This window comes from Falco punctatus (assembly GCF_963210335.1).
Source record: "Falco punctatus genome assembly, chromosome: 3".
NCBI classification, from domain to species: domain Eukaryota; kingdom Metazoa; phylum Chordata; class Aves; order Falconiformes; family Falconidae; genus Falco; species Falco punctatus.
The window spans coordinates 27,256,737-27,281,428 of NC_137582.1; the positions used below are offsets into that span (position 1 = coordinate 27,256,737).

The window sequence follows — 24,692 nt, forward strand, 5'->3', positions numbered from 1 at the left end:
TTTAGTTATATTATGTTCACTGTGATACACTACATGCATATCAAAATTTAAGAAGAACAATAGTACTTTCAGTCCTAGCACATCAATTTGAAGGCATTCAGTTAGTCCTTTTTTAAGTCAATAGGAGCAATAACATGTCAAAAGCTGAGGAACTTAAGTGACTCAGGTCATTAAAAGAATGAAATTGAGGATTCTAAATTGTCCTATAATCACTCCTAGTGACTGAAAAGGTTAGACACTAGAAATATGCTGCAGTTAAGTGGGGGAAAAGCCTTCAGTTGTACTTAGCTCCTCTATATTATTCAGTTTTCCTTCCATATCTGATGAATAAAAAATTGTTCAAGTTAAGAATTATACTTAAAAAAAATTCCAAAGTTAATGGAGAGCTAAAAGAAAACAAGGTACTGAAAAACTATGGAAATTAGTTGTTCTCTATTTAGAGAAATACTGCATAAAGTGCACTGTAAATTTAAATATCATTAGTCTAGGCCAATTAAAAATTTTAGACTACACTTGAAAAAAAAATGTATTACTAATCTATTTTTACTGTATAAATTAAAATACCTTTCAGGAGTATAGGTTGTGTCATCATAATATGAATTAGGCACTCTTCTCTCCTGCCTAGTCCTCCTGAATATGGAATAAACAGCACAGATATTTCAGACATTTTAAAAGTGCTTCTTTCATGGTTTTCCCTCACTGTATTATTAAAATAGTGACAAACATAGAGCACATTTATCTACAATATTCTGAACTTATATTTTCATATATCTGTCAAGTTAAACTTCTATTTTCAAATTACATTCAGAAATAATGAGCAACATATTATGAACGCTTGGTCAATGCACACATATTTCATAGGAGTGGAAAGTCACATCAATAGGAAAACAGTATTTGAGCAACTGACAAATTTCAACAAAACCAGGATATGGACGTTATAAAATTTCTGACTGGTAAAATGAATGTCAGAAAACAAAATGGAAGCAAAATGTCGTTTCCTTAAGTGAAGCAACAGAAATTCTGCCTGAAATAAACCTCACATCCTGCATAAAATGTGCACAAACCAGCTTTTATTGACTTCCAAACACTAACCTCAAAGGCTAAGTGAAAAAAAATGAAAATAGCTCATAGTGTGGTGTTCTCAGTGGCTAAGCTGAGCTCTGAGATAGGTAAGTTAGAAAGAATTTCATACAGTGAGGTTTTCAACAGATTTTTATTTGTGAGGAACTGCTAATATTTTATTTTTAAAAGCAAATGGCATAAAAATCTTAAGAACATTACCCTGTCGTTGACATCACCTGTATGTCAGCCAGTCCTTAAATGGGTGACTGTCAAATTAGGAACTAGCCTATATAGCTCTATAGGGTTGTGAACTGAGGGATGTGAATGAAAACCTAAGTAAAGCTCCACATGTCTGGTCATGATGTTTTATATATATTCAATCTGAGTAGCTGCAGCAGTGTGAACCGATACCAGCTAGTGCTGCCATGCTGAGTATCCCATTAAAGAGTCAAGGAAAACTGGAGCTGGGCAGCAGAGTGTTCTTTGCAAAGCCCTGGGTCCAAAGGGCGCTGGAGTCACTGAAGCTGCACATGTGCCTATTGCCTTTCTTAGGCGTGTGCTGAAGAAATGTGCTTTCTTAGGCATGAAGGATCCTGAATGACAAGAAGTATTTTGCCAATGCCGCCTCCCTTTCTTCTGGGAAGGCAACAGTTACGCTTCTTCAAAATAGGGAAACTATCACAAAGACAAAATGACAAGTGCCATAGCCTAAGAATCAACACAGAAATTAAGGTTTTTAATAACACAAATGTGTCCTAGAAATAATGAAGTAAAGACTATCAAATCAGATAAACAGTAACCAAAACAAACTTCAGCAAACATACAAGAAAACCAAGTAGTCACTCTGTGGGGAAAAAAAAAAAAATAAAAAGAAGAATCTGCTAGAAGAGACAACAAGAGTCAATGGGCTGGCTGTGAACGACTACAAGAGAAGCAGTGAAAAGAGCCATGAATAACAAAGGTGGCAACGAGTTTTGACTGATGCATCTGTGTAAGGTATTTGCTTGCAGGACACCCACACTGGGGGATTCACAGTGACATGAGATACAAAACACTCTGTCCCAGATGAGAGATTATTCCAAGTGCTGAAGTGCTGAACGGTGCAGAACAATGTTTGCTATTTTGACGAACAGTGGAAACTGGAAAGTTATTTCACATTCTTAATAAAGTAAAAGACATGGAGAGACGTGGTTGTTTGGTATGTTAACGTGGCATTCTTTAAACAGATGGAACTAAGGACTGACACCTTGAGCTACAAGAATAATGTAATGTAAATTAAGCATTAAACTGGGGAAAAGTGTAAAGGTAAATAAGGAAACTGTTTTAAAAGTAATTTCTAATATATTCCCAACAAAATAAGGAAGAGGAAATGACTTAGTATTTTTCAATGGATAAAGAATAAAGATTATTTTTTAAATGGTCCTTAAATACCTAAAGAACTGCTGTCAGAATATGGAAAGACAAAAAGGATTAAAAACTAGGAAAAATGGTAGTGTTTGGGAGATACTCATAGTAGTTTGTATCTGGTAAGATAACTCAAGTAGCTTGAATGCTAACATTACCCAGAGGCAGCCTGATTCAGGAGGACCAGAAAACCCAGGATCAATCCCTAGGCCCAAGGAATCTCCAGATACTGTTCTAACAGTGAGCTAGAGATATTCCACTTCATGTCAGATTTTCCTTTCTGACCCCAGGAGGAATTAGTGTTAATAGCCTTCTCTTCAGTAAAGCTCTGGAAAAGATTTACTCCATCTCATTGCTTAAAATCCAGCTTTTCATCTTTATGCAGTAATGTCACTTTTGCCTTTTACTTTCATTGATTTTACTTTATTTTGAGAAGTTAATTTCTGTAGAAACAAAGATTAAGATTTGCAAGTCAAGATCCTCAAACTAAGAGGAACTTGATAACAGCTCCAACTTCCAACAATACCTGAATACTCACAGATACAACCAGCAATCTGAAACAGGTTCAGATAAACCAATGCAAAGGTGAATATATCACTAAAGGCCAAAAACTGTATATAAAAACTAACTATTGAAATAGCATACGTAGGAGCACATTTCATACTATATTTTCAGAAAACAAACCAAAAATCTGTCTCCTTATTAAAGTTTCTACATGCAGATTGAACTAGTTACACATGTTATATTAGGTTTCATATAAAACTATCATTTCAAAACAAACATTTAACTGAATTCTAAAGGTTATTATGTCTATTATACTATGGTTTTGGAGAATTTTAAAAAACAGTATTTCTTTGGAAGGAATATTTCTGTGATACTATAAAATTTTCAGATTCTATTTTGTTTCTACATCCAAAGTTTTACAACTTAATAAAAACATGCTTATATATGATCTAACTCCAGAGCAAACCTTAACGAACTTCTCAGAGGAACTCATATCCAGCGGGCAGCCATGAAGTTAATATACCAAGAGTTCTTGATGTATCTTCCTGCTATGGAAAATTTTATATGGACCCTCTTGTAAAGCAATAGCTGTATCAGCCATTATATCTACTCTTTGACATCTGAAGCCACCACTTCCTTTTTATAGGCTTAGTTTATCAGATTGATATTCATATTTCTACTCACACACAACAATGTTGACTTTTTCCTGTTTTGCAATATTTCTGGAAATATCTTAATCACAGTACTATACTAGAACTTCTTATTGCATCACTTAAAAGCCACTGTATTTCAAGTATAATTATTTCATAGAAATTATTATGGGCTCAAATTCTCTGCCATATATTTAATATATAAATAGGAACTCCGTTGTTCTGTAATCACACACAGGTATTGTGAATGTATACAAGCACTCATAAATTACAGAATAAGCAGTATAGAAATATCTACAACATAAGCTTATACTTTTACTTTTCACTCTATTTCCCAGTTAAGCAAGTATGAGATTTCAGAAATACTCTGTTTCTGTGAACTTTAAAGTTGATACGCTTTTCCTCATTAATTCAAAGAGAATAATAAGTACTATAAGCACTTTGGAAAATTCCAGCAAAATTAAGGGTTACACAAAGACACATATAATATCCATATAACCTAATTTATGAAGCTGACTTCTGTAAAGCTATTCAGCTTCTCTTGGGATTTACCCATAGCCCTGAGTAGGCAGTTTTAGATGCATACATACTCACGGAGTATTATAAAACATCTTCACTGTATGTGTTTACATGATCACATTCTTAGTTTGGAAACCAAACACAGTACTATCAAAGTGGTAGAGCTAACTGTCAAAGCAGCAGAGCTAACGATATGCTCCACATCAATTATACCTCTCAAGATCATAGTAAGCACCCTCAGAATAGGTACGGCACATCTTACGGGAGCGAAGTAATCTGATTGCATCTTCACAAAACAGAGGATACATTGTGTAATCCTGGCTGCCAAAACATAAAGGGTGAACACAATGAAAAACAACACAAAGATGAAATGAGGACAAAGCAACATGAAAAGCAAGTAATGTCAGCAACAGAACAAAACACTGGAACAAAATTCAGCTGGAACTTTGGTGAACCTTGCAAAACTACTTTTAAAATTAAGGTATATTGGCCTGCAGCTGAGACTATGAGAAAGGTATCACACTCCAGTTTTATCAGTTGTTACCTTTAACACAGCCACACATGTAGGACATTCTACATATGAAAATCACAGTATTAGCAGGTATTTGTATTTGTTGATTTAAATTATTTTCTTTATTGACTTTTTAAAAGATAATTAGAATTCTGTAAACACAGCATCAACTTCATGAACCACCAATTACAGACTATTGGCAGTGAAAAGATGTTTAAAAAGTGAAACATATGAAGAATTACCCAGTGTTTGTCTACACACTATATTAAGAAAGCTAATGCTGGTATTAATTCAACACCACTACACATAGACTAATAAAACCAGAAGTGGATATGTAAGTACATAGAAGTACATGCACTATCCACACAGAGTCACACAGAGGAAAACATGTACCTGGCATCTCTGTAATGGTGATCTGTGGACTGGGTGTACCGGGAACGAGGTAAAGTAACATAATGACTGAATTGATGGCAGAAAGAAAAATACAAATGAGACAATGAGATGGAGAAGGAATGCTACACAACACACAACAGAACACATACAAATCTGAGAATACAAGAGGTACAAAAGCATTGTATAGAGCACTGAAATTATTAACAAAATTACAAATCTGATATACAGTTCTAAGGGTAAAATTGTCTACATAATTCACACATTTATTCTGAGAACACAGTGGGAGACAATGTATGAAGTGGATAGCTAAAATTTGGGATTTTTCTACATTATTTCAGTTAGAAGGGAAAAAACCCTATAGATCTCTCTCTGAAAGCAATCCCAAGAAGTCAGATTGTCTGTTCCCTTGCTTGAAGGCAGTGATAACTTCAGTTTGAATAATATATTTGGCAGAGGTTTACCTAGTCTGTCTGAAAGGCTACCACCACTGGGAAGTCTGTCCCCACATAGCTAGCTCCAGAGTTTTCCCATTTCTGAGTGTAAGTTTTCCCAATCTCTATCCTATCATGATAAAAGGTGAATTTAGATGAAAGCCTTGTTATTATTTAAATAATTAATGAACAGATACAACATCTGTAACAGAATATGCCAAAACCCAAATGTGTGCATTTCAAAATAATAGATATTTATATTTTTTTGTGTTTTGAAAATATGTCAAAAATTATATATTTGAAACATACTTATATTTGTTACAGCACTAGATAATTTCCAACCATCAAAACCAGAAGAATGTTATTTTCTTTTAGTATAAATATATGCACACAGTACAGGGAAAATGGTTTTGAAAACAGTTTTTTTCTTCTACTTTACAAGGAATTACTAGAATGCAAAGGAGTTGCTGGTCTACAGCTCTTCTGAAGATGGGGTATCTCAAAGGGATGTCTAATCACAAAAGTCCACATTGGAAGTAGAAACTGATTTGACAACAAACATGGAAAATCTCATGTTTATCCTCCACTTTTATTTCTCCTATCTTCATTTGCTTACAATTAATGATTTTCTAGTAATCAAACACATTGTACAGGTAGCTATATTACATACACTTATTTGCCTCTTTTGCATGGGGATAAAATGTATCATCTTTATACTATTAGCATATTAGGTTAATTAAATATAGTACAAGAGATCTTTGTGCTTTCTTCTTGAAAAATAAATGCAAAAGCATAGGCACCACTATAAAATAGTCTAACTTAAATCAGTGATTATGCAATTTAAACTTTGCAGTTTGTTACAAGAATGAGGAGCCGTACACAATTCAGCAGGGCCAAATTTGACATAGCGCACTGAAATCTTGAAGATGAGATCCTAAGAAGGACTAACAATTAAGAAAATAATCATAGAGCTACACTGCAGGCTTCAAAAAGTATTAGGGCTATCAAACTAATGCAGAGACCTGAGTGCCAAAAGCAGTCTACCCATAACAGCCTGGCAGTCAGCATGCTGCCAAGAAGCATTTAAAAGAATTCCATCATGTTCTTAAAATTTGCCTTAAAATATATGCACACCCACAGGAAGAACAATCAAATAAAAATGTAGGAGTCTACCCCACAGCAGCTATGATCTGAATGATTGCAAACAACCACATACCAGCTAATTCTCACCACTGTGTGGTGACATTGCCAGGCTATACCCACGCAAATACACCCTTCTATGATTTAGATGCAACCCTGGAATTAACACCACAAAACTCTTGCAAATACTACTTTAGTATTAATAAGCAATTAAGTGTTTCCAGCTGGTAGGTGACATTTTGATGTTAACAATTCACTTTCACTTCCCCTTTTATCTCTCCAGTGAATTGTTGACAAGCTTTCTTGACAGTCCTTCAAACATATGACATCAATAAATATAATATATTCAACCAGTTTTTAAAGAGGAAAGCTTTAAACAAAACTAGGACTTCAAGGAGAACATGTGTTGCAGAACATTAATTTCATGGGAACAAACTGCTATTTGGAAGCAGCTTAACTGATGGTTCATAAGGAACACCCCAGACTGTTCCCTTCACTTATCTGTAAGTGAATGAAACACCATCAGTTAATGTTCTACTTAGGATTTGAGTCCTAACTACTTTTCATATCCCCACTAAACTAATTTAAGTGCTCAACCTCTGGTATCAAGTTTTGTCCTAACACTTCTAGAGACTAAGAGCTCTAAGTGCTCTCATCAAGTTTTGAGATTTTGCTTGTTCATGTATGGCAGGCATTTCAACCTTTTTTTAATATTTTTTTAAAAATTATTTTATTCAGCAATTCAGAATCAGAGTAAGCCGGCATTTAGATACAACTGCTTATACAGTTTGATATGTAATAGCTCTTAACAAGTTTGAAATATGCTTCCTCATCACCCAGAACTCTGCTTGTTTATATAGAGAAGCGAGTTAAGCTTTAGCTTATACTTTACCTGATCCTCTGGCATTACTGGCTATTCATACTTTTTCTTATTCTTTAGAGCCCATGTTATCCCTGCTATCTAACTTGTAATAGATAATAACTCACTATAAAATGTTCTTACAAGCGTAACATAAAAAACATGTCTGAAATCATTAAGAAGAAAAATCAGTTCTATACATGAATTAATGCAGTAACTTACTAGAGTACAACGCATTAATCATAAATCAAAAATATATAACCTAACTGTGCATTTTCATAATAACTCTATATAACAATAGTAATTCCAGAGATGTTATTCATGTAAGCATGTGTCTCTCTTCATCTGGAAATGGTTTCTGTTGAAGTACAGTAAAGTTTTCCATAAAATATGCATGGTTAGTAAAAACGAATGGAAAAGTGCATGCTGTATCTCTATGAAAGACAGAATGACTGACATCACAAAGGTCGAAATATGATATTATGAACATTATGAGGCAGCATATTTTTCTGTGCTTTATGTATTTCAACAGGCAGAGCAAAAGGCTTAAATACCATCTCTCTTCTGAGCATGCAGTCAATACTCCATTATTTGTTTCTTTATTATTAATACTTAATGTATTTAGCTTAAAAGCAATTATTTATGTTTTTATAAATATGTTAACATAACACCAAAAATTATTATGACATACTTAATTCTCACTGTCCAAAACTGAAACATAGGCAACTTTCATTTGGCTAGTAGCCAGTCTAAAACACTTAAAATCATAATGTAAATAAATAATAATGTAGTAAAGTCATTAAGTTATGCATTGCTGGTGCAAAAGAACTCCAGAAATGTTCCAGATCTGATTCTAAAATAAACATGTCTTTTGAGCTGTTCATGAAAGTCATGATCTCATATGCAATGTGGATGGGAATATTCAGAAGACCAGGGAGACATGGACAAGGTTTAGATATAGCAGATTTTAAAAAATACAAAAGAACTCCAAGATACATTCTTTTTTTTGCAACCTTCATCTAGACTTCTAGCCTTTTACCACACATTCCTTACTTGCTACACTATAGTAGTTGATGGCAGAAGCATATCAAATGATGGTATGGCAAAATGAAAATATTAGTCTGCATCCTCACAGATTTCTCAAACATTACATATTTTGTTACAGACAGCCTAGACATAAAATTTGCAGCAGCAACTCATTTCACTTATCTTAAAATAATGAACTTAGTCTGATAAGGCAGTGCTATAGGTTTTGCAATATGATGTACACACACACACACATACACCCCTGCCTGAGGTGAAAACAGATTTCCACTATTCTGACAAGAAGATTCCAGACATATAGGCAAACATGATAAGTTCACTTTTTTAAAGTGAACAGAAAATGATAACTTAGAATTTTCTGATATCACTCACCTATTTGTCCACTTCCTTACACCTTCATAAAAATTCAGTGAACCATGAGGGTAATAAAACAGGTATCAGTGATTCAGTGACCAATTGGATTGCCTTGACACACCAGAACAGTCTCAGAAGCATGCTTGAAAGCACGCACACACAGAGAATGCCTCACTTGCAGCACCCATGGCACACCTTTCTGTTCTTCTTACTGTGCAAGAGGAGTTTAACCTGGTCTCTGCTGCTTGGGATATTTTATTCAATAGTAAAGAGAACGCATTAGAAGATAATCTACTCCTTTCCTTGTCTGGTACCAGGTCCCACAATCTGATAACATTCCAACTTCCCTATTAGAGTGGTAAGTTGACTCCCAGGTATTTCTGTGGAAAGGATGAAGTACTGGAGGAGTACTACAGTCTTGTGCTTATTGGAATACCCATGAGTAATTCTGAATAGAATACAGGACTTTCTGTTCCACTGTTAGAGCCTGCATGAATCAAAATCAGTTGACACAAGAAACCTCTATCAACCTATAACTGTTTATCTATTCTGATAGTCAGCTTTTCCCAGAGTATTTTCTGAATGCAATATAACCAATACATTTTATCATTGGCAACACTACTATCCTCTATTTTTAGTAACAACTTTTACACTTTTTTCAGTTGAAATCACAAATTAAATGTATGTAATTATTACATGTATGAAATTATTAAGATTACTAAGAAATAAATATATATTTTTACTGGTATGAAATTGCTTTTAACCAAATACGCCCAAACTTTTCAAATTACAATATTCTGAAAATCTAGCAACATGAAAAAATGGTAATTTTCTTAATCAGACTGCAGAGTAAGAAACATGTCATTCTTTGGCTCGATTAGTCAGAAATTTAAGGGAAAAAGAGCCATTGAAAGTGGTAGAAGAGAAAAGAGAGCGTTGGCATGTGAAATACGGGGTAAGTACTGTGGGAAGGAATGAAGTAACAACCTGGGCCTGGGATCAAGTTAGTACTGCGACATTGAGGGCAGAATTGATCAAGGGAGGAGGAGGCTGGAACTAATGAAATGATGTGGTTTCAGGGAAAATGTGTGCTATACTTCCTATTAGCAGCTTACTCATTCCAACAAGGGTAAGCAACTACTACAACTAGTTACTTTTTCCAAACAAGTGAGGCCAGTGATATAGTTCTAAAGGTTTGGATTCTCATATGAACAAAGCAGTAGTTAATGTGCTTTGTGGTAGAATGTTTTCCATGTTGTTTCGTAAACACCTGGGTAATCACACCTAAAAACTACATAAATAAAATATGAAGTCAAGCTCCCAACCTTTAGAAAATGGCAAATGCCATTCAAGAATAAAACAGTGGTTATATGAGTTCCCCTGCTACATTTCATATAAAAGACTCACAGAATAGTTGTATTTAATAGTTTAGGGTTTTTAAAGGAGAGAACAAATTTACTTTACATATAAACATTAACAATTTTCCCACTGATAATGGTATGAATGCTTTTTGTCACATCAATTGTATAGAAATTCCTGCTTATCTCCCGGTATAGAAGAAATCCTAGAAATATTCCAGCTGTTTGCAATTGCCAGTTCTAAGACTTTAGCTGTGAAAAAATAGCAATTATCAGCAGAGAATTTGTGAACTGACACATATTTAATCAAGATTAGTTTCAACAAGAAGATCACATTATCACAGTGCTCCCCATAATGTAAGTCCTTGCTCCAAAGGGCATAACACTGAAGTCTTTTATCAGAACTGCATTATTTTAACATGGGCATTTTGTGTGAGCATTTTATTCTGAGGAATGTGTCTATGTCTTTTTGTTGTTGTTACTTGTCTAATTTGGCTCAGAGGTTGTGAATCATGAGTCCTTACAGATGCAACTACATTTGCAAGACTCTCTTTCTGCATTCCTGCTCCACCACTCTTTGCATGGCACCAGGTGGGTGGTGCAGATAATGGTGCAACAGTGATTTCACTGTGAAGTATTATGCCCACTGTAAATAACAGGAGCTAAAGAGAAAACACTCTCCTTTATGCCATCCTTACTGCAAGGCTAAAACAGCAGTGTGCATGGACTGCAATCCCTTCAGCAGTTAAGCCCATTAGGGCTCATGAGTGAAAGCCCCAGGAGAGGAAATTGTATTTGGCAACAGTATAAGTAACTGAAACCAGAATCTGTTAATGGAAGGTGTAGGACAGTCTTACCTAGAGGAATCCCTACTGGTACAATCTCTAGTATGTTATTTAATTGCAATTGCAGGCATAAATATGCAAAATAATTAGGAAATGCAATATACTATTAATGCACGTGGTAAAATTTTGAAAGGAGAACTTAAGGAAATGCTGCACTTATTGAGATTGAAGTTGATGAATACATTTTATAACACAGCTATAAGCAAATTTTCATCAATGAATTTCTTTTACTTTACTGTGTGTTTGAAGAAGCAAAGAAACAATGACATTGCATACCTATATGGGTATGTATCAATATGACCCACACAACCAAAAATTGAAAATATTATCCCAAAATTTCCACATAAAATTTCAGGTACCTTTTATACTCTATAATGTCTTTATATCTGTCATATACACTTAAATGATTGTACTGTAAAATATTAACTAAATAATAAATGACTAGTTAATGACATATTATTCAGCTGTGTCTTTAGTAAAGAGTGTGAAAAAAAATTATCAGCTAAGTTTTCTGGTTTTAGTATGGTGCAATATCTCAAAAAACGCTTCCTAGTTTGACCTAATCCAGCACCGAGCTGTTAAAAGTGTTGGATTAGGAGCCTGTTTCTTACAGATAAAGCAACTGCCGGTGTAAAATGACTTCTAGAAATGCAGAATTTATATTGCTTTTTGCCACATTTAATTTTGTGTTAAATAATGGAAGCAGATAATTAAATGACATCTTACCTAATATACAGCAGACTCATGGTAGTGAATTATTTTGGTCTTCACTGGTTTGATTATAGTAACCAGAATTTTTGCCATGTATTTTGGCATTTACTTTTAAGACATGTTTAAAACCAACTTTCAACAGCATGAAACAAGAAAAATGTTCAACAGAAAGTCTGTATTTCAATGTGTTAATGAAATCTTCTGTGAGTAATAGTGGTGTGGCAGTCATGCTAGTCCCAGCATATCAAGATATCATCTTTGAAGTGATTTAAAGATAATGGAGAGTATTTCTTTAAATAGTTGTGTCTATGACTATCCCATTACTTTAACAGAGCAGATAGTAACTTTTGTTCTTCAAAATGGAAACTGTGCAATAGTCCCAATGAAGGGATAGCAGAATCAAAATTTAATATGATTTTTCTTTCTTGTTTTCTTGTAAGTGACTAGTAGAAAAATGTTTATACTTTAGTTTTCTCAGATGTTTCCAGTGCAAGTCTGAATTAGGCATTCTCTAAATGCTCTGGCCTACTGTATCTATGCTAAATTTGCCATTAGCAATTTCATGCCTTGGAGAGAGCACATCTAGCATAAAAAATAAGTTAGAATAGTTGCTAAATAGTATCTAAGCTGGTTAGAGCTGTGGGCCTGAGTACAATCCCTGTATGCTGTCATGGTCTGTGTTAACTGCTGATGTACCTTTCAGAAAGTAATACACAGGAATGGTTTTGGTTGATGTCTTGTTTTGGACCTACACTAAGATTCTCACATTGTTCCTCTAATTCACCTTTGATTAATTTAATAGCTTAAATATAAAATTCAGAGGTCAAATCTGGCTGTTTCCAACATTTTCTCTATAGTTTGATCAGTTTCAGTTTCTGAAGTGAGGTCTGCTTTAGACAGTTTATTAAAACATGTCAAACTGAAGTTTACAAGCTTATCTTGTCACAGATAAAAGATCGTATGGAACTTGGGGCTGTATGATTCATATTTCTTTCCATTACAAATTTAGCCTATTTCATAAAAGAGGGTGGGTACTTGCAAGAAAACTCACATTTTGAAAAGAATTAACTAATACATCTATAGTAAATATATAAGTATTATATATTTCCCACTTTGACCTATGATTATACACTACAAATCTGACATTTTTGATAATACAGAAACAGATACAAATTTTAACTATATCTTTACCCTGCCAACAAAATTCAGTATATGATTTGATAGAAACATTTGACATATTTAAAGGCTTGGTGCTTGAAATTAAAATTATCGCAAATTAAATTAAAAAGTTATGTCTCTTCTTATTTTAAAAATAATTTTATTTTCACTTCTAACTATGCATTCAGTTTTCAAGGAATATTTGCATTGCCATTACGCCTGAGGTCATTAGACATTTTTGTGTATGGTTTCAACTCGCACCTTAGTGCCATATATCTTAGAGAATTTTATGTTGAATTATCTAGAAAAAGAAGGAAATAATTTTCTTATTCATATTCTCAGTCATATTTTAGCTTAGCAACTGGGCATGTCTACCAGGTTTTCAAAGTTGCTTTTTTTCAAATAGCTCAAAGGGATAAATGGACCATGGAAACAACAAACCATCAGAGCTGTGGGAAAGCAAAGTGTCATTTTTTTCAGAGATAAGTGTGAAACAAAACCAGGATGACAATCAGGGAGATTATAAGTTCAGTTTGTCCACCTCTCCAAAGTGCCTGCAGTTACCAGCCGTTTTCAGAATCAACATCATTAAAGAGTTACTTTAGGGACTTAGTACACACCATTGTTTTTTATTAGGTAGCACAGACAGTATCACAAATATTTACTAACAAAATTTGAAGCCTAATAATCTTTCCTTTCATAAAACCACTGTCAAACTAACAATTAATATAAAATATGACAAATGTTTGGGAGTAGTGTTTTTCTATTCTCTTGAGTGTTGCCTAAAACCAATATGCTTCAGAAACTGTATATTGCAATAAAGGCATAACTAATCAACAATCTGATTACACAGGCAACCACGCACCCTGTACAATCAGGAGACCTTCTCTGTGTGTTTTGGAAAATACAGTTGACAAACCTGCGTTCAGAGATTCAGAACACACCTAACGAGCAAATACCTATTGATCCAGAATGGTCAAGTGAGAATTCAAAAATCTCATCAACAACAACTTTCTGACATTGTTTTTCTGACACATTCTGAAAAACCAGTTCTCTTTCTCTAAGCCAAGTCAGTCCAATACAAGTTTTATGATTGAAGTGGTGGGGAAAGATTGTAGTGCTGTACTTCAAGGCACCTTTCACTGCTATGTATTTGTACGGGAGCCAGCAAGCAAACTGGCAGAGTGAACAAACCCGTGAGCATTCGGTAAGGCATACACAAGCTCTAGGGACAAGTTTAGATCCTATTTCAAGAATGACTGGTCTAAAACTCAACATAGTATTGTCCCAAAAGCACTACGTTCTTTTCTTTTAAGGAAATGGCTCAGAATCCTTAAGTTACTGCCTTCTGTCTGAAAATCAGATAGCCTCATGAGCCAACTAAATACTATTCTTCTCTCTGTAACTAAAATAGAACTATTAAATAATTTAATGCAAAAAAGACATTCACCTATGAGCTATTATACTTCTAATGAATACAGTTTACATTTTGGATGATAAATACGTGATTGCTTTTCAATATCTTAATTTTTTTGTCCATTTGACTTTTTTTTGCCAAATTCAATTAGAAATTGCTTGACTAGATCTGCTTTTTGTTTCTTCTTTTGGCACTCTTTTTTCTAACTTACCTAATTAGGAACAGTTTATTTATTTATTTATTTTCTGAATAATTTTGTCTTACATTCCTTACAATCATTGACAATCATATTAAGTTCTTTTAAAACATATTCACCTTTTCTGGTCAATATTGCTAACAAAAAGCCACTGATTTCTTGAATTCTTTGTACTGAAGCTAGCAACACCAATTATGTGCTTTGATATTTGAGGAATAACCTGTAATAATAATCTATAAAAGTATTAACTTCAAATTCTAGTGACAGCACTCAGTAAGATTGCAAAATGTATTACTCCCTGCTATATGCAGCTATGAAGTGGGACAATATCCAGCAGTCATGCCTTTCTGATTATAATGTGCAGGTATAAGAAGCTGGAAGATTTTCAGCATTAAAGGTAAAAAATGTTTTTTCTTTTGATTTTCTGACCTGAAGACAATGAGGTGAGAAAGATCTTATAATTTTTTTTATGTCACAATTAGATCAGCAAAATGAACTACAGTAGCCAATTATTGTCTTCAATTCTTTTTTACATCATTCAAATTCATAAAGGCTGTTACAGCTCTACTCACTCTTTGGGAAATTCCATTAGGCAAAACATTAGTCATGGTAAGATGTGCCTCTAAACACAAAGACCTCGATTTCACTCTAACATACATTGCCATAACCTTCCCCACCACCCCCACAAGACGGCTCATAAAGTTGAGAAAAGACCAACAGAGTGGTAGAACATACTTTTGTTATGTCCATGAATTGCACTGTATCCAATGGAATAATTACATTAATACTGAGCTGAAACTATTAATTTTTATGCCTCTTTATTCATCAGCAAAAATTACCAAATCTACTGCTAGATCTTTCTAAAGATACTCAGTACTTAAAGAATGTATTAATACAGTACCTACAAATATTTTTATAAAAAAGGACAACTAAGCTATTTGTCTTTTATATTGTAGAATTTCTCATAGATTTTTCAAGTTCTTTTTTGGCAAAGATACACTAACTTGACAGTTTTGTCACCCTTGTGTGCACTGAATATTTTTTAACGTATGTCACGTAACCACTGGATAAATGAGTAGGGAAATGCTCACCTGTGGGATTAGGTAAGTAATTTTGCTATTTACTTTAGTAGCTACCATGCTGAAATAATTCATGTTGATGAGTGTAGGCTACAGCTGTTTCTAATTCCAGTCAGATATTTACCTCTCTCTGTCCGGGGAGTAGTGGTCATCTATAACACGGTGTCTATCCATTCGGTTCAGGGTATTGTAATGCGCAGGAGTAGATCGAGTCCCTCGTGGTCCCTGATCCACATTCCGACTAAGGATAAAAGACATCACATTCTGAGTTCTGGGTGTGTCTGGACCACCACCCCTCACTGGTTTGTGGTTTGTACAATAATGGTTTGTACAGACAATTATTAGCAAACATGGTGGTAATTAGATATGTTAGCTGACCTGTCTTTTGCATACTTTTAAGTAATTTTAAATCTCATGGTAAAAACATTTTCTCCTACAGAAAAAGGTGCTAAGTTCAGGCTAGGGATAGGTGTTTTTTTTCTTTTGTTTAATGTTTGTTCTGAAAGTGAGAGGATAACTTTTTTAGTGTTCTTTGTTTGTTTGCTTGTTTAATTTAAAAGGTCAATTTTAGGCAAGATTTCATTAGTCTTTCCAGACTAATACCTTCAAGGAAAATTTCCTTTCTAGCTGAAACATACACTGTGAAGACTCTCCCATGAACTCTTGAGTTTGGCTATACTGTAAAGTTGTAAATCGTAGTAAGACACAATGAGGACTTCTGGCTGTCATGGTAGAGTGCAGTCTGCTGAAAACATTGTCATCTGAATTAAGTAACAGATGGGTTTTTTGCACTGGAAAGCTTATTCTGTAATCTCACTAGCATAGAAGCTGAAAAAGACAGAACTGTTTAATTGGGTATAAGTAGCACACATAATGCAGGCTCCATTAAAAAGCACCAACCACCTTTACAGATTTGCACTGTTTGAGACCAAAGCTTTGTCCATCGATTGCTTCACTCAGTTTAACCATTAATACCTACTGATGCACACTAACTTCACCACGTCTGCTCTGTTAAACAGATCCATGAGAATAGGAAGATAGAAAGGCAACAGTTAACTGTAATAATTATTGGATATCTAAAACATAATTGTTTTGTATATATTTGAAAATAAGTTTGCATGTTTCCCTCCACACAAATTCCAATTTTAGACCAATAAATTCTTCTTCCTCCTCGGTCCTTTCTTGCAGTCTTCTCTAATGTAGGCTGCTTTCTTCTTTTTTTATTTTTTAATTTTTTTTATTTTTATCCCCCCAATCCCTTATGCCATTCAGTTCCTGCGTCCTTCCTTGTCACTTTGTCTGCCCTTTTGGTACCTGTCATCCTTTTCCTTTATCATTTGCGAGTCCCTGGTTAGTGTTAACCTGTATGTGCAAGCTTCACTGTCACTACCATATTGCTGTTTATTTCTGCATATAAGTGCTATGAAGATGCTGCACTACACATAAACATTTGCCTTCAGCTCTACCTCATTTCTCATTAAGCATTTCTCCACTCTGGCTTTCATAAAGTCAAATAAAAAGTTTAGTCTGGCTAGTAAACTTTACATTTGCCGTATTAAAAGTTACTATACTGCCTTCTACTCTTTCTTGCAACTGCTTCTTTCTATTTTAACCCCCATATTTATATCAAGACGATAGAAAACCTAGTATAGCCCTTACCCTGCCATTGGACTTTTTCATGTATATTTGTGCTCCAAAATGGACATTGACAGGGCTCCTCTGCTGCTCTTAGTTAACTGTTACAGTATTCCCAACAACCAATTTTCACTACTACTTTCTGAATTCTAGTTTCTGCCTGATCCTTTTCCTCAGGGTCTCTCCTTTTGTTCAGGTTTCAAAAAATTAAAATATATCTTGATTTTTTTTTCTGTCTATAGCATTATCATCTTATTTTATTATTTTTTTCTTTTGACTTCAATATTTAAGCCTTCTCAAGGTGTCACTTCTTTGCAAAGCTTCCCAGAGATCTGACTTTTGCTGTCTGCCCAATCAGAACTCCTGCCTAAAATCTGATTATAAACCTTAGTCCTGAAAACTCAGTACCATCCTGCCTGTGCAAATAACTTTCAATAAGATTGTGTTGTTGCTTTATTGTTCTAAATAAATCATTTCTTCTTTAAATTTCTGTATTATATCCAATTCCGACTTCATGCTGCTTTTTAACATCCTACACAACTGTACTTCTGCTTCAAAGTGTTACCACTATTTCAATTCTCTTTCACTCTGCTAAGGATGCTTTTGTCAGCCAGATTCACTATTTGACAGAAAATGACATACTTTCTCCAATTAAACTTGTTCTATAAGAAAAGTTGCTTTCACAACATATGTCTTCACTCCTTTAGAACTTTCTTGCAGTTGACAGAACATGTATAGAGCAACCGGATAACAAGTAACAGGTGAAAAGGTGTAATTGCAGGTGGTGATAGAGAATAACGAGCCTTCCACTAGATTTACCACATCATCTCAGCCTAATCACTTTCTGCAGTTACCTTCATCTCACTTTTTTCAAATGCAGTCTTAGAAAAACCTAAACATGATGCTGTTCAGTACCTGCCACAGTCTAAACTGCATTCTGATCTACAGAGAGAATAACAGTCTATTTATTACCTGAAAACATTACAGGAGCAGTAACAATTTCCTGTCAGCTGCTATGTAATGTGGCTTTGGTGGAGTTTATCAACCAAATCTGGTAGAAGGACTGAGACTGCAAAATGACTTCTAAGCTGTAACTCTGACTTACACTTCTGTGGCCCAAGAACTCCTGCCTGTATTGGCATCAATCAGTAACTGGGAGATCTCTGGGTATGCAGCATGCTTACTACAGCTAGAACAGGTCTATAAACTGTACACGTATAGCAGCTAAACATGGTGCAAATGTGATTAATAATGCTTATAGCTTTGCCAAGTACACCTGGATTTTTATTAGAATTAAAAAAGTACATTTCTGTAACCCAAGGATTATCCTTCTTTTCTACAAACTCTCAGTGCTGGCAACCCAGTTCTCTGGGCTTGACAGTTCCTCAAAGAAATGATTTGCTGTGTGGGCGGGGAAACATTAGATAAAGAATGCATTTGATTGTGACATTATAGGAAACAGCTGAAACATTTTTCTCTGTAAGTTCAAAATTATGTTTAAAAATTCAGGTTTAGGAAACTCAGGAGGCAAGAAACATTTCATACATGTGAAGAAATACAAAACCACAAGAAAATGAAAAGGTTTTTCAATGGTGTTAGACAAGTGTTAATTACTAGCTTGGGTAACAAGCCAAATGCACATACACGCACTCACACACAAAACCAGAAATGCACACACAAAGAGATTTTTCTTTTGCTCACATGTATGTCTACATCCAAGACAAATAAACCCAGGAGAGTTGGCACAGGCAAATACTTAGACTGAAATCAGTATAGTAGAAATCCGAGGAGGCCCCTCTGTGTTTCTGTTTCTGTTTCATTCAAAGTTAGGCTGTATTTACATACAGGTTTAGGTTTCAAGTAGAAACTTACAGTTTCTGCCTTTTAGCTGTCTGTGACGATATGAGATAATTTGGGATCCTAATACCTCACTAATGCAAAAGGATATCGTTTAGTCTGTATCTGTTAGAGGAAATTGTAAGTAAACTCCTAAGTGAGAGAATATGAAAGCAAGAGAATTTTAAGCTAACATAAAGAACAAAGATAACAGAAAAGAAAACAGAACACAAGAGAATCAGAATGGCTATAGAAGAAAGGGACAGACACATATACCTGACAGAAAATATTGGCTACCAGATCTTTAGTATTCAACAGGAATGGTGAACATTATGGGCAAAGAAAAGAACTTCCTCTTTTGTTCCAGCTGAATTACATCAGCTGGAAACCTACCCATACATAGTGACAAAATGCTAGAAAACAGGCTTCATTCCCCTTTACATCTATCCTTCTGATTTCTCTTAACAAAACTTACCCATGCAGGAAAATTCTTATTTCTGGCTTCAACACTATATTCAACCAAGTAGTAGTTATTATCCAAAATGGCTAGCTTTTGGAAGAAATGTCCTGATCTTTGTTTCACAAGATAAACAGTTATCAGAGGCCTTAGAAGATCAAGAGTTGATATTTTTCAGTATAAAATTGTATGTGTGTCAATTTATTCTCAATGTATTAAAAGTTTGAAAAGAACAGTAGAAAAGGCAGGAAGTATGGCTCTCCCAGAACCTTAATTCTACACAGACAAAAAGGTTGAAAACAGCTACTGACAAATGAATGCTAAGAAAATGTCAAACCATCACATGCTATAAAACGTGGCACCTTCTAAATAGCTCTTGAAAAAGGAAAATATGGAGAAACATTTTTCTTTCCTTAGATTGGAATGTATTGATGAAAAATAACACAATATCAGGTGAATTTTTGCACAGTAATGTATAAATTCAGTATAATGTAAAAAAAATACTACCAGCTTTACATTATTTCATAAGATCTAGCTAATTCACTGCCATTTTGAAAGTTTGAAGATTCTTTCCAGTATTGTTACAGGATCAACACCGCATTAAATAACAGTTTACCTTTGTGGGGGAGGGACACTGGGAGACCATGATCTAGTCCGTCCTATACTATCTCCACGGTGAGGGGACCCTGATCGAGAGCAATGATTAGATGACATAACTTGTTCTGGCACTGATAGCGTTGAACTTTGAAGATCTCTCCCATTATGTCGATAATCTAAAAAGAAATGCAAATATTCAATGAATCTGAAATTGCACTTTTTCATTTGCTACCATATCTGTAGTATTTAGAAGCATGACAAAAGGCAGAATTTGATCCAAATGGTACCATGTCATCTTCTTGGGTTTTGAAATAAAAAATACATATGTAAAATTGATTCCTGTTGTTACGCTTAATTTAAATACAGCTATAGTTTCTGGAGTTTGCCATGCACCAAACTGGGAATTTATAATAATCAAAATATCCAAATTTACCATTTATTTGTGGTCAATATGAGACACAATAATAAACCTAATAAAACTGAATTTTCCCCTTGGAATAGCATAAAGAATTGTTTATTGCCATATAATTAACGTTGTATTGTAACAATTAAACATAACATACTTGAAATAGAAATGTCCACGATTAAAAACTACTCCAAAGTTCAGTTTAAAAATCTGGGAAACTACTATGGTGTTAAATCCAGAGTTTGGGTTCAAGAAAGATTTGTATTTCAGAAACAATTAAAGTAACCATGACTCCATGACATCGATTTCACTCCCAGTGTTCTGAACTTAAACATGAATCCTTCACAAATATATGAGCTAAGGCCATGCAGACACATGCTAACATCTTGGACCTAAATTTGAATTGGGATAATAGAAGGCACAACTTGCCTAAGCAAAAGCCTTTCCAGTTTAAAAAGCTTAAAAGGCTACCACATGGACATTTCACACGGGCCTTTGAGAAAAATCATTTTAGAAAGCTGAATGTATTGAAATGACTGTCTGCATCTAATTCAAAAAGTTAAATTCACTGTCCCAGGGTACTATACTCTCTGTGAAAAAAAGATGTTAGATATACACCAATTTCAAAGAAGTTTCCACAAATTTTGTGATGATCAAATTAATATATGATGATAAGAGATGGAAGAATTGCAAATCTTAATCTGATGATAGTGTTTTGCAGAAATAGGTCTTCAGACAGCTCCTGGTGGCTATGCCAACTGATATAAATGACTTTTTGTTCCGAGGACAGTAACCAACTAAGAATATTTAGAGAGATCTACCTGGCACTGGAAAAATTCTGGCTCATAAAAGTGTAAATCTTTTCCCATGGGAATTTTCTGAAAGTCCAGGAGTATTTGGTCTTCTACTCCAGACTGTTCTTCCTGGAAAATGTTCAGTAAGCACCTAAGCACAACCTCATTAATTCATTCCATTTTATGGTTCCAAGAATGTTCAATATTGCAACTGAGTATTCATATTTACTGTGTGGCCTTAGGACCAAGGATATATGTGAAACACTAACTCATGAATAACTTCTTCCTCCTATATTTAGGAGCAAGCTGCTTTTTGTGTGTCTGTCTGTGTGTACATATGGGGAAAAATAGTACATCATTATTACATTACATTAATATGACAATGTCGAGGATCACATACACTCTCCCCGCTTCAAAGCAATCAAGTCACGTTATGTGTAGTCACAGCTGAGAGTCAGTAATAAACTACAGAATTTTATCCCATCTGTGAAGTACACTTATTAGCATACACACTGATAAAAATTGTAAGGAGCAGTGCAACACAGTTCTGGGTGAAATCACCAAAGGAGGCACAGGGGGAATTTTACCTGTGTTTGAAACAGGGTGTTTTCCGCTAACCAGTAAAGTATAGATGTCTGAATAAATTTTTTGTAAGTCAGTCTGGAAATCAATAGACTAGAATTCTTTTTCTTTCTCTAAGAGAAAAAGTTAAAGTAGCAGCTGGAAGCTCAACAATATTAAGATAAAAATTTTAACAAAGCAATAACAAATTTCTTAATTAAGCAAATCCTTGAGATATTTGCCAGTTTTATACACTAACAAATATTGTCCTCAATAAAAAAATAATGCACAGTGAACTACTTAATAAAATCATCATTTCTAGAGAAAGCAGGGAAAAGACATACATGTTAGTTATTTTAATTTCCCCAGAAGCTGAAAGAACATGAAATGCACTGCAGAGCACAGAGAGGCAGGAAAATGAAGAGGATCATTTTGCAGGTTCTTTGAAGACTCTGGATAAGATGTCACCAAAAAATCTCTACAGGTAAGAAACTGGCAACCAAAGGAATGCAAGACACTTGTGAGGAGCTTTGTAGACCACTATCTGCTGCCCCACAGAGCAGAAAAGCTATAAGCAATTCTGAGAGTTAAGACCACAAGTGAGAGCTCTGCAGACTGCTTTTGGATAGACTAGAAATGTACTGAATCCATGAGCAGTTATTATGCTACGATATGATACCATATACTGAAATAAAACAATACCCCAAATCCATATTTTCTGCAGAGAAGCCCAACTGAAATAGGGACAATTCAGAAAGGCTTGGGTTTTGACTATGACAATAGGTGATTACTTGCAACAGCATCCTTACAATATAAACCACATTTTTTTCTAATTTCACAATGAACAACTTATTCTGACCATGTTTAATATTTTCATTTAAAACTGAAAAATCTGAAAAAGGCTTATCAGTTATTTTTGCTGATTATATTAATTGCAAAGTGTTGTAAGTAGCAATAAGAAATAAACTAATTTCTAAAGATAGTCTTAAAGTGGCAAGAAGATTTTAAATTTTAAAATACAAATTGATAGAATTGGGGAGAATAGAAAGGCATCATCTGAAAACGTATTGTACTGGGTTTGTGTGGCAAGGTTTTTGTAGTGGGAGGCTACAGGGGTGGCTTCTGTGAGAGGCTGCCAGAAGCTTGTCCGACAGAGCCCATGCCACCTGGCTCCGAGACCCCTGGCCAAGCCCAAGCCCATCAGCGATGCTGATAGCACCTCTGGGATAACGTGTTTAAGAAGGAGAAAAAACTAGTGCAACAGCAATTGCAGACAGAGAGAGGAATAAGAATATGTGAGAGGAGGCCATTTCCAGGCACCGAAGCTGAGGTTCCCCCCAGCGCGTGGTGCAGCCCCCAGTGTGGCAGGCTGTGCCCCTCAGCCCAGGAAGGTCCATGCTGGAGCAGATCCCCACCTGCAGCCCGTGCAGGACCCCACGCCGGAGCAGGTGGGTGCCCGAAGGCGGCTGTGAGCCCACGGGCAGCCCACGCTGGAGCAGCTCCTGGCAGGACCTGTGGCCCCATGGCGAGGAGCCCGGGCTGGGGCAGGGCTGCTGGCCGGGCTGTGACCCCGCGGGGACCCACGCTGGGTCCCTCGCCATGGGTTGCCAGGCCAGGGGAAGGACTCGTGTTGGAGAAGTTTGTGTAGGACTTGTCCCATGGGAGGGACCCAGGCGGGAGTGGGGCAGAGTGTGAGGAGCCTCCCCCTGAGGAGGAAGGAGCAGCAGAGGCAGCGTCTGACCACAGCCCCATTCCCCATCCCTCTCTGCTGCTGCAGGAAGAAGGTAGAGAAAATCTGGAGTAAAGTTAAGCCTGAGAAGAAGGGTGGGGTGGAGGAAGGTGGTTTTGAGATTTGGTTTTATTGCTTATTATCCTACTCTGATTTGATTGGTTATAAATTAAATTAATGTGCTCAAGTCTGTTTGTCCTCTGATGGTAGCTGGTGACTGATCTCTCCCTGTCCTTATCTCAACCCACAAGCCTTTTGTTAGATTTTCTCTCCCCTGTCCAGTTGAGGAGGGGAGCAATAGCTTTGGTGGGCACCTGGCATCCAACCATGGTCAACCCACCACACATAAGTAAACAGCAAGTTATTATGAACTTATATATGATGAAATAAAAAAAAAACAAGATTTTCAGTACAAGTACACATGACAGAGTAATGTCTGTTGTTATCCTAATAACCCATATCTGTAGATATCAAAAGCACAGAGATGGTTCTTGGTATTCTGCACACACATTTGTAACATTTGAAGATGAAAAACATGAGGAGCTGTAATATGAAGAAATTGGAAAATCCTTTAAAAGAGAATCTACCATTTAAATCAGCAGTTTTATACAATACTTGGCAAGTACACACACCAAAGCACAAAAGGAATGAGCAATAGCACAATGTATTCTACCTAAATGAACATAGTGAAGGGCAAGGAATTCAATTAACAAAACACCAACAAAATCCTACTCTGTCTAAAAAATTCCCCTAAGTGATCACTAGTAAATCAAAATATTTAAATTTATTAAATCTGTATACATCAACAAATTAATTACTTTGAAACAAAAAGCCTCCTCCAACTCTAACTTATTATTGTAGTTGACCGCTTCCACATTATTATTGCAATAAATTAAAATACATGACTAATTAAATTGTTGAGTATAATTCTGATCAGAAAGTGGTTTATATTAAATTGGAAGTAGAAATGCAACGCTTTCTGGTAACTAATACTGGTAGTGCTTCCTTATAACAATTTTAAAAGGCAGAAACTATCATCACT

General features: G+C 35.3%; 1 protein-coding gene across 41 annotated transcripts in view; it reads right to left on the minus strand.

Annotated features, from left to right (window-relative positions):
* RIMS2 (regulating synaptic membrane exocytosis 2) overlaps nt 1-24,692 on the minus strand; it is a 511,335-nt gene that overhangs the window by 157,500 nt on the left and 329,143 nt on the right. For 33 of the 41 annotated variants that reach the window (XM_080377968.1, XM_080377979.1, XM_080377978.1 and 30 more), the window contains 5 exons: nt 20,180-20,336; nt 15,760-15,876; nt 5,044-5,109; nt 4,353-4,460; nt 565-630 (listed from right to left, as the gene is read on the minus strand). In XM_080377968.1, the coding sequence (XP_080234094.1) occupies nt 565-630; nt 4,353-4,460; nt 5,044-5,109; nt 15,760-15,876; nt 20,180-20,336 (514 nt within the window). The remainder of the gene's footprint in view (nt 1-564; nt 631-4,352; nt 4,461-5,043; nt 5,110-15,759; nt 15,877-20,179; nt 20,337-24,692) is intronic. The other 8 variants (XM_080377997.1, XM_080377994.1, XM_080377995.1 and 5 more) reach the window with 2 other exon arrangements.